Below are 10,767 nucleotides of genomic sequence, written 5' to 3' on the forward strand. Positions count from 1 at the left end.
TCATGTGCACAGTATATGAATGTGCTCACATGAGAAGAGTCACTGAGCTGGGAATGACTTTTACATCGTGTGTGGCATAGTTTGAGAGCTGTTCTCATTCAACTGAACCCATAGTGAAAGAGGTCTAATGTCTTTTCTTTAAAAATGCATAGGAAGAGATGGGTACATCATAAGGACTCTAAATCCCAAGTGTCAGTGAAACTTTAGCTATGATCAGTAAAATCCAGGTCATAAAGTGCCATTTATTTCCCCCTGGAATCTTACTGGAGAAATTCAGATTTCCCTAATGCCCTGGTGACTGTCCCTGGTTGTAGTTTTGTAGCACTAAGACAAATAAATTTCTTAGTAGTGCCAGTTACAAATACATGGGCTGTTAAGAAAATTGAGAATCAATAGTATGTCTAGAACTGAGGAATACATATGCTGAATAAAGTGACACCTTCTTATATTTTGGGTCCAAAGATGCTGGAATATGAATATTTCTTCTTTTCTCATACATGAGTATGTATGTGCATATATATGTGTATTATTTAAGGTTTTCTATGTGTGTATTATTTAAGCTTTTCATCACTCTACTGTATTATTCAAACATCAGTAATGTTTTTCAATCTGAGAGACAGGGTAGAATACCCTCAAGGAACTGTCAGTTTTCTATGACATACAAATAAAATGGAAAACTGAATCCTCTATAGAAAAGCAGTTACAAATGTGTGATAGGATATATTCTTTGTACATTACATAAAATGCAACATAAGGAAAACTGATCTCTAAAACATATGACTACCTACAGTTTTGTTTTATAGCCAGGAAATGTTGCATAATAGCGACACACTGACATTTCCTTGTCGCTGTAACTCATTCCATTTTGTTCACAGGAGTTAGAAGCTAAACGGATGGTAACTGCTTCATTGCAGCTGATGACTTTACCTTCTAGAAACTGAGCCGAGACTGATGAAAGCATCAGCATCCAGAACCACATTTCAGCATATATGTAAGTGTGATACTGAGTAGAAACCTTAGCATACCTCACCATGATCTTAAGCTGTAATTGGCATTACTGACAATATCAACTGTTACTGTTCCTTTTCGTCTTCTGTACGTGTGATTGTTCTAATGAATGTGCAAAGAAAAACACATTGCAGAAGAGTGACAGGAATCATGAAATTTTTTTCTGCTATGAGTTAGTCTCAAATGACCTCTCTCTCTAGCCTGTATCAGCTAAACACCTACTCTGCAGTGAAGCAAGAGCTTTTAGCTTCAGCTAAGAATGTCTAAGAGGGGCAGTAGATAAAATGTCACTGCTATAGTTTATGTCTGCTCTGACCATGCTGTAGGACAACTAAAGGGTCTGAAGTTAACTTGACCAATTTTCTGTATGCAGAAAAGAGAAAGTGCAAAGATGAGAATCCTGACTCTGCAGTGACATCCACATCTCTGATTTTGACCTGAACTGTAGTAATACAATTTTCCATCAATTTGAACACACACCTGAAAGTCTCATGTCTGAAAGCACTGAAAACCTAGTCACGTCAGAGGTCTGGAAGAAGGAGAGAAAAATTGTTTGACTTTCATATCAGATTTTAAAAAGTCCTTGTTCAATAACCCATACATATAGTTGTATCTCAAGCAGACATGAGTCTCAAGGAAGCTGATGTAGATGTTAATAACAATTAAGCCCTTGTTCAATAATCCATACATATGGTTGTATCTCAAGCAGACATGAGTCTCAAAGAAGCTGATGTAGAGGTTAATAACAATTAAGCCTGACTCTTGTGAAGTTGTTTAATTTGCTGGTATGGTAACTTAACTTGCTCTTGTTTCCTTCAATTGCAAAAGTGTTTTGTGTGTGAGAGTAACATTGAATGATGGGAGTTCAGGGAAATCCTGTTCTTCAGTGAGGTGTTAAATAAGGACAATCTGGCACTCTTGAACTGTGGCCTTTCAGGAATGTTCTTGAGCCTCAAATAATTTTATCCAGAAACATATCACTGTGTCAGTGTTTAACCCCAGCCAGCAACCATACAGCTGTATAAACCCCACAGGATGAGATAAGAACAGTTTAAAAACTGAAATAAAGTAGAATATATCACTAATAATAATGATAAGGAAAATTATAAGGGAAGAGAATATAAAAAAAAAAGGGTAAAGGGAAAATTATAATAACTAGCAATGGCCAATACAATTGCTCGCTACCTGCTGATCAATATCCAGCCCAACCCGAGCAGCAATTGGTCCTTTCTGGGTAACTCCCACCAGTTCCTATACTGGGCATGACGTGCTGTGGTATGGAATACCCTTTTCGCTAGTTTGGGTGAGGTGTCCTGTCTCTGCTTCCTCCTGGTTTCCCGTACCCCTCCTCACTGGCAGAGTATGACACTGGAACTTCCTTGATCAGGGTATATATGACTTAGCAACAACTAAAACATTGGTGTTATCAGCGTTGTTCTCAGGCTAAAGTTGGAAAAACAGCACTGCACCAGGTACTAAGAAGGAGAAAAATGACTGTTACAACTGAACCCAGGACAGCATTCACCCCTTATTCCATACTGTTCATGTGATACTTAGATCATGTATTTCAAAATATACCATCGCTTTTCATCTCAACACAACACTGCTGAAACCATTCCACCTAAAACCAGGACACATTCTGCTTTTCTCAGAAAACCATCAGGTTCTGAACCATAGGAGAACGCAATAGACTTGGGTTGTATGCAAATTAAAAAAAAAATAACAACAAAAAACCCCACATAATTTGTTAGAATAAGCTGCTCTTTCTTAAAAAAACAATTCCTCTGTACATGAATACACAAGTTAAACAAGTTATTCCTATTTCTGCCTTTGAACATATTTGTACATGCTATGCATTCTTTCCTGTCTGGCCATGTCCATGAAATTGCTCAAAAAAGAAAGATATATTTTTGTTCTGTGACTTCAACAGCACTCGAGTGCATGTCACAATATATGGAAACAGCCCCAGTGCTACTGCTGTTGCCTTTCCAGTTTCTCATGGGTATACATCAGTTGCCAGTACAGATCAATGGCCTGCATTAACGTTCCTTGAATCTTGGACAGATGAGGACCATTTTTCTTATTTCTAGAAGCTGCACTTTGTATTTGAATAGTTGAAGATCAAGGCATGCACTGCTGACAGCTGTTTATCACACCCAGCTAAGGAACAGTTCAGCTGAAAAAAACACTGTGTTGTAAAAAGACACTTCTTGTTCAGCAGCATCCAAGGCCAGATGGATGGCTTTCACATACAAAAACCTAAGGCCAGTTCTTTTACTTCCTCTGTTGTTCAATGCTCCACTACTTTCTTGTCCGTTTGAACCCTGGCTGAGAACTAAGTACCATGCATCTGCTTGCTCCCTCCCCACCACCCTCCTGCCCCTTGGTGGGATGGGAAGAAGAACCAAAAAAAGGTAAAACACGTGATTTAGATGAGTTTAATAATTTAAATACAGAGAAATACTGTAACAACAACAGCAACAGTAATGAAAAGGGTGGTAAAAATGGAGAGAGGATTAAAACTGAAGACAGACAAGTGATGCCCAATATAATTGCTCAGCACCCACTGACCAATCCCCAGCCCAATCCAAGTAACCACCGGTCCCTCCCGAGTGACTCCCCCCACTTTCTATACTGGGCATGACGTGCCTGTGGTATGGAATACCCCTTTGGTTACTTTGGGTCAGGTGTCCTGCCTCTGCTTCCTCCCGGCTCGCTGCAGAGCATGAGACTGAAAAGTCCTCCATCAGGGGAAGCGCTAGTGAGCAACGACGTGTTGCTGTCAGACTAGAGCCAAAACACAGCACTGCACCAGGTACTAAGAAGGCGATAAAAGACTGTTACAGCTGAACCCAAGACAGTATCCACCCCTTATTCCATACCGTGCACGTCATGCTCAGATCACATATTGCAAAATGTATCATGGCTTTTTATCTCAATACAGCACTGCTGCTAGGAAGGCAATTAACTCCATCCCAGCTGAAACCAGGACACCTTCTGGTTTCGTCAACCACCAAGTTCTGAATCATCAGAGAAAACACAATATACTTGGGGTTTATGCAAATGAAAAGCATCCAACATCATTTGGTAGAATAAGATACTCTTTCTTAAAAATCTGTCCCTCTGTGCATGAATACACAAGTTAAACAAGTTATTCCTACTTCTGCCTTTGAACATATTTGTACATGCTAAGCATTTCTTCCTGTCTGGCCATAGGCGTGAGATTGCTTAAAAAAAGAAGGATGTGTTTTTATTCTGTGACTTCAACAGCACTCGGGTGCGTGTCACAATATATGGAGACAGCCACAGTGCTATTGCTGTTGCCTTTCCTGTTTTTCATGGGTATACATCAGTTGACAGTACAGATCAATGGCCTGCGGTTAAGTTCCTTGAATCTTGGACAGATGTAAAAAGCACTGTTAAGTATCCTAACTGATACACGAGGCTAAATAGCTCTCCTGTAAGGACTAGCAAATTGCCACATCAACAAGATAGGAAAGAAGAATTTACAGCCTTCTGTTCATAAAAGATTGTGGACTTCATACTCTTCAGTTTGTGACAAAAGCATCCCGGGATGAGTTTGTTGTGTTTGGATGATGAGAACTTGGCCATACCATCTGCTTTACACCAGACTTTATAAACACAGACCTATGCACTTGCTGGGTAAAAGCAAGCTGATCCATCCAGCAAAAGTGAGCTGAGCTGCAAAGAAAGATACCTGTTGGAGTTCTGCTAAAGACCTGGATGCCTGCACCAAGCACATGGCTTGAGGTTTTCCCCTCAAGGAGTGAAAGAATCCCTCCTCTCAACCTGCTGGCAGTGGGCTGCCTAATGCAGGCCAGGAAGCCCTCGGCCTTCTTTGCTGCAACAAAGCATCATCAGGCCACGGTCAATTTGATGTCCACCAGAGACCCCAGGTCCTTTTCTGACCAGCTCCTTTTCAGCCAGCCAGCTCCCAGCCTCTACCAGTGTACGTGGTTGTTCTTTTCCAGGTGCGGAACTTCACATTTCCTTTTGTTTGACATTTTCCTGCAGTGCTTCACCTGCAGTAAACCATAAACGTCATTTGTGCCACAAAGACCTGTGTATAAATGATGAACTGAGCCTAAGAAACAGTATCACAAAAAGTGCAGGTAGAGAGGAGAACAAAAATTTGGAATAACCTTGCAGAATGACAGCAGGAGTAAGAAGTTGTTAATGGTATTCCAAAATAGTGATAGCATACTATTAGTGATATAGCATACCAATAGTGATTCAGCTTGTAAACTTCCATCACAAAACTATGCGTGTGCCAAACGAATTGCAGGACACAGGTCTCAGATATTCCTTTTCCCTTGCAAATTCCATCCCAGAAGTGTGCTCAGGTTTTAAACAACATCAAATACTTAAAAATCGTTCACTGCACAAACTAAGTTTTCATTCAATATACACACATATATATACACACTCACAAAAAGAGAGACAGCACTCCTTATTCCATGGACCAATCCTAATGCACATGAATGAAAGAAAAGCAAGTAGTAACAATATATAAATACTAAAACCCCCATCACAATAACTGTCTGTAGGGAAGTTCAAATTACAAGCTTTTACCTAACATAGAAAGGATCGGAGTGTCATCAGCGTTGTTCTCAGAGTAAAGGAAAGACACAGAACTGCACCATCTAAGTGGCTTGTAGACCACATGACGCCTCGGCACCACTGGAGGCTTGGGCACTGCTGGAGGCTTGGGTGTGACAGGAAGCTTGGTGTCCACAAGTGTCTTGGGTACCACAGGTGGCTTGGGCACCACTGGAGACTCTGGCACAAGAGGAAGCTTGGTGTGCGTAAGTGGCTTGTAGACCAGGGGACGCCTGGGTACAATAGGTGACTTGGGCACCACAGGAGGCTTGGGAATCACAGGAAGCTTGGTGTCGGTAAGTGTCTTGGAGAAAACAGGTGAGTTGGGCACCACGGGTGGCTTGGGCACCACTGGAGACTTTGGCACAACAGGAAGCTTGGTGTCCGTAAGGGGCTTGGAGACCACGGGTGGCTTTGGCACCACAAGAGGCTTGGGAATCACAGGAAGCTTGAAATTCAAAAGTGGCTTCAGGAAAACAGGTGACTCGGACAACATAGGTGATTTGGGCATCACGGAAACCTTGGTGTCCGTAAGTGGCTTGTAGACCACAGGTGGCTTGAGCACCACAAGAGGCTTGGGAATCACAGGAAGCCTTGTGTCTATAAGGGGCTTAGAGACCACGGGTGGCTTTGGCACCACAAGAGGCTTGGGAATCACAGGAACCTTGGTGTCTGTAAGTGGCATGTGGACCACAGGATGCCTTGGCACCACTGCAGGCTTGGGCACCACTGGAGGCTTGGGCATCACAAGAAGGTTGGTGTCCACAAGTAGCTTGGAGAAAGCAGATGAGTTGGGCACCACAGGTGGCTTGGGCACCACTGGAGAATTTGGCACAAGAGGAAGCTTGGTGTGCGTAAGTGGCTTGTAGATCAAGGGACGCCTGGGCACCACAGGTGGTTTGGGCACCACTGGAGGCTTGGGTGTCACAGGAAGGTTGGTGTCCACAAGTGGGTTGGAGAAAGCAGATGAGTTGGGCACCACAGGTGGTTTGGGCACCACTGGAGGCTTGGTGTTGATAAGTTGCTTGGACAACAGAGGTGACTTGGACACCACAGGAGACTTGGGCACCGCAGGACGCTTGGGTACCACGGGTGACTTGGGCACCACGGGGCGGACAAGAGGCAGGAAGGTGGGGAGTATGGCCTGGGGTTGTTGCTCTTCCAGCTGGGGCTTCATTAGTGAGTAGCCTTCCACCAGCTGCTCCAGCCCCACATCAGGATGTGCGGCCACTGTTGCCTGCAGGAAGAAATGGAAGAAGTGGGTTGGAAAAGTAGAGGACAGTCACTGCGCTGGCCCTGCTGCCACACTGGTGCTGGGACAGGCCAGGATGCTGGTGGCTTCTTGGCTGTCTGGGCACAAGCTGCTCATGTTTGGGCGGGGAGTGGGGGCTCAGGGTGCCCACCCCAGAGCCCCCCAACCCACCTCTTTGTAGATGAGGTCGAAGGCACTGGTGGAGCAGACAGGGTTCTCCTTGTGGTCCAGGACCAGGCGCAGCGCGTCGCGCAGGACGGCGGCACAGAGCTGTCGGGGCACCGTTGAGCAGGGCTCCAGGGATGGATGTGTGTTAATCTCCAGCAGCCAGGGCTGGCAATTCTCCCGGAACGTGAAGTCCGCTCCGTAGAGCTCGAAGCTGCCCTTGCGCACCTCCACCAGCTCCTGGGTGCTGCGCAGGGCAGGCACCAGCACCTCCTTCATGCCGGGGACAATGAGCTTCTCCCAGGCCTCTGCGTGTCCCGCTCCCTGAAGGTACAGCTGGAACTGCTGGCTGGACCAGATCATGTCACGGGGCAGTTTGGGGTGCCAGCCCCGAGCCAGCCTCCACCGCTTCTGGATGATGACGTTGAAGAGATGCTGGGAGCTGGTGTGGGGAGAGCAGGGATGGGTCAGTGGGGTGCCGGGGTACTGGGTGTGCGGCAGCACCCCTACAGGGTGGGGTAGGGGGCAATTACCGATGCAGGCAGTGCATGGAGAAGGGCCGGGAGCAGAAGCGCACGTAGCTGTCCCAGTAGAACCAGACGGTGAGCAGGCTCCAGTCGCTCACCAGAAGCCGTTGCCGAAGGTCGAACTCGGTGCCCAGGATGGTCAGCGGGGGTGTCAGGCGTCTCTCTGCCAGCTCCAGCACCTCCTCCAGCCGCGCCGTGCAGGTGATGATGCCTGCGATGGGAGAAACACAGGGACAGTGAGACCCCCCCCCAAGCCCCCCTTTCCCCTTGGCTTCACCTCTAGCGCAGGACTGGACTCCACCCTCGACGATCCAAAGGTTGTGATCACCCTCCATGCGGAGCTGCGGCAGCCGTGCCTGCGGGTGCTGCAGCAGGGCCCTGCACTGCTTCCACTCTCGGGTGCTGGGCGCCAGCCTGACCTGCTCGCTGCAGGGTGGTGACACGGGGGGCTCAGCACCAGCACTGCCGTGCTGCGTGCCCCCCCAGCCTGTCCCACCCTGCACGCACTGCACCACGCTGTAGCCATCTTGGCACTGGCTGCTCCAGATGAAGGTCGGCGTCTGGTCTCGCACCATGGAGGACTGCGGCAGGGAGAGAGGGGACCGGGGTGAGCTCTGAAGTCCCCATTCCACCCTCACCGCCCAGCCCAGGCTGTGTCCTACAGAGTCCAGCCCCGGCCTTCTCCACTAACCATGATGTCATGGATGCCATCATGGTCCTCATCATCCCACAGCTCCTCCGCTTCTGCCTCTTCCTCCGGCATCTCCACTGTGGGCTGAACCCAGCAGGATGCTGGCCCTGCCTCTGAACCCAGGGCTGCCTGCCACTGCTCAGCCAGCCGCTTCCCGACTTCCGGCTGCCCCAAGAGGGGGTCCCCCCTGGCGGTTCTGGAGAACTTCTTCTCCACCCAGCCCCATGCCCGCCGCACCTTGCGGGTGACAGGGGAGGGGCGCCGCGCCGTGGAGGTCTTCTCCTGAGGAGGGCTGTGAGTATTCAGCTGTAAACGCAATAAGCACATGTACATGGCATGCTGGGGGGAGCTCTGTGTGTGTGTGTGTGTGTGTGTGTGTGTGTGTAATCAGTCCCCACCTTGATGGGCTCTTGCAGGTGCTTCCTGGCCCTCTTCAGCAGTGCCATGGTGACCGAGGGCTGCTGCTTGGTGCTGGCAGGAGCTGCCAAGGAGAAGGCAGGCTGAGCCGCTGGCCCCGTGTCCCCAGCCCCACACAGGGGGGGACAGCAGGGCAGGGGGGGAAGGCACCCACCTTTGTGCTTCTGCCTGCCTGAGCCGGGTCTGCCCAGCGCAGAGTGCACTGGCTCACAGAGCTTCGCGCCGGAGTCCCGGCTGCTCTACACCCCCCAGGGGTTCCTCACGGGGCCCGAAGACCCCACTCGGTCCCCCAACACCACCAGGAAATTCGCAAGTCTCGCAAGTCTGGCAGTCGCCAAAGAGAGAGTGACTCCTTCCAGCAATAGCCTGAGGGCGAGGGGAGCTGCGTGTGATTTTGTACCCCCGGGCACCAAGCAAGCGCATCCCCTCTCCCTTTGGGGACCGAGGTGGGGTCCAGCGCGTGGACCCCCCAACCCCTGCCTGCACCAGCCCCGGCCCCACTGCCCCGAAGGGGGACAAGCACCAGCCCCCGGTGCCAGGTGTGTCACTCCCCAACCTCCCAGACCCCTTTCCCGACCCCTTTTTCCCATGGAGACACCCCCAACCCTCAAACCGCTTCGTGCCCCACATCCCGAGGCTCCCCCCACCTCCTCTGGTGTCCCCCTGCCCCGTTCAAGCCCATTTATCCCCCCCTTTTCAGGCCACCCCCCGCGCTCCTCCGCCCATAGCTCCTGCCCCTACCGTCGGGCCCGCTCGCTCTGTTTCCGGTTGCCCGGCCGCTCCACGAGGAGCCCGGCGCTCCAACGGCCCCGCGCGTTCTGTGCCCCCGCGCAGGCGGGCCCTGCCCCCGGGCGTTCCGTGGGCCCAGGGCCACTGAAAGGCAAGAGGAGAAGAGAGGCGGCTGTGAGCCCTGTGTGCCCCAGCGCCCTGCGGCTGCGTCCCCAGTGCCTGCTGCCCCGCTCAGCGTGCTCTGGGCATCCCAAACCCAGCACTTCCCCAGCACAGGGGGCACAAGCACCCCGGGGCGTCCTCCCACCCTGTGCCCAAGAGGCTCTTGCACACTGGCACTGCTGTCCCCGTAGCTTGCCTTCGGGGGCTCTGGGCATTAGAACCACAGCGGCTTGGAGGCCCCTCTCCCGCCCCCAAAATCCTAACACGAGGGATCCGCCTCCTCCCGTTCCAGAGCCTCATGTTCTGAAGGAATTCCTCTGCCATGATGCGGGCCCTGCTGTTGACACACAGCTTCATCTCGCTGATCTCCTTGTCCGTATCCTCCATGAAGTGGAGAAGAAAGCCCACCAGCTTGTGCTTGTGACAGCTGGACCCAGGACAGTATCCACCCCTTATTCCATACCATTCACATCATGCTCAGATCCCATAGTTTAAAACGTACCATCACTTTTTGTCTCAATAGATGTACGTATAGATGTATACACACACACATATACACACACAAAAAAAGATTTAATTCGTTAGGCCATGGAGCAATCCCTATAAAGCTGCTGAATCCGTCCAGTCCATGATATCAGGCTCCATCTCTTGTAACAGTGTCTCGGGGCAGGAAAGACCATGTGTAGTGTTGGGTTGTTGCCTGCTGATGACACCACCGAAGTGGTCCAGTCACAGCTGAGCTCGTCTGGTTTCATTAAAGTTCATTCTTCACTGGGGAGATGGTTGGAGGGAAGGCAGGGCCAAGCGATGGTGACCTGAGGTCAGTTCTACTGCTGCTGCTGCTGGCTTTTCCATGACTTTGTGCTCCACTGATGATCATATCAGCACGTATCTTCTCTTCAAAGCCCAGAGTGGTGGAGACGGGCATCTAGCTGAGGCGCTATGAAAGTGTTCTATAGCAGGCAGCAGCACATAGTTGAGTTCATTGGCTGTTTTACCCCAGAATCAAATCCCCTTGAAGTACACACCAGTTTTCTCCATCTGCCCACAGTACCCGCCAAGTACATCCGGGTCCCTGAGCAAAAGCAATCCCACCAGTGGGTTTGCCTTTACCTGAAGCAGGAATAACCCAGGCTGTCTTCCCCAGGAAATTCTTTATGGGCGCCACAGGAACTTTATCCCCTTCTACAGTATGT

General features: G+C 49.7%; 2 protein-coding genes and 1 long non-coding RNA gene across 3 annotated transcripts; all 3 read right to left on the reverse strand.

Annotated features, from left to right (window-relative positions):
- Nucleotides 1-5,587: 5,587 nt before the first annotated feature.
- On the reverse strand, nucleotides 5,588-6,805 carry LOC133217124 (uncharacterized). Its single transcript, XM_061362269.1, has one exon. It carries the CDS (start codon nucleotides 6,803-6,805, stop codon nucleotides 5,588-5,590), a length of 1,218 nt encoding a protein of 405 aa, XP_061218253.1.
- Nucleotides 6,806-6,910: 105 nt separating this feature from the next.
- On the reverse strand, nucleotides 6,911-7,922 carry LOC133217128 (tubulin monoglycylase TTLL3-like). The gene is made up of 3 exons (XM_061362273.1): nucleotides 7,850-7,922; nucleotides 7,579-7,783; nucleotides 6,911-7,487 (listed from the first exon to the last, which is right to left on the reverse strand). Exons 1-3 carry the CDS (start codon nucleotides 7,905-7,907, stop codon nucleotides 7,019-7,021), a joined length of 732 nt encoding a protein of 243 aa, XP_061218257.1. The 5' UTR covers nucleotides 7,908-7,922; the 3' UTR covers nucleotides 6,911-7,018.
- A 190-nt stretch (nucleotides 7,923-8,112) lies between these two features.
- Nucleotides 8,113-8,971, reverse strand: LOC133217129 (uncharacterized). The gene is made up of 3 exons (XR_009726808.1): nucleotides 8,835-8,971; nucleotides 8,662-8,744; nucleotides 8,113-8,153 (listed from the first exon to the last, which is right to left on the reverse strand). It is a non-coding gene; the product is annotated as an uncharacterized LOC133217129 (long non-coding RNA).
- Between the last annotated feature and the right edge of the window lie 1,796 nt (nucleotides 8,972-10,767).

The sequence above is a fragment of the Neopsephotus bourkii genome, unplaced genomic scaffold, assembly GCF_033783945.1.
Source record: "Neopsephotus bourkii isolate Nb327-2 ecotype Australia unplaced genomic scaffold, CSIRO-AGI_Nbou_v1 NB_1111, whole genome shotgun sequence".
Classification (NCBI taxonomy): Eukaryota; Metazoa; Chordata; class Aves; order Psittaciformes; family Psittacidae; genus Neopsephotus; species Neopsephotus bourkii.

Coding starts and splice junctions, on each gene's coding strand:
- LOC133217124 (XM_061362269.1), bottom strand. CDS start 6,805: ATGAAGCCCCAGCTGGAAGAGCAACAACCCCAGGCCATACTCCCCACC.
- LOC133217128 (XM_061362273.1), bottom strand. CDS start 7,907: ATGGAGGGTGATCACAACCTTTGGATCGTCGAGGGTGGAGTCCAGTCC. Junction 7,784..7,849: donor AGTCCAGTCCTGCGCTAGAG/GTGAAGCCAAGG, acceptor CTCCCATCGCAG/GCATCATCACCTGCACGGCG. Junction 7,488..7,578: donor TCCATGCACTGCCTGCATCG/GTAATTGCCCCC, acceptor TCCCCACACCAG/CTCCCAGCATCTCTTCAACG.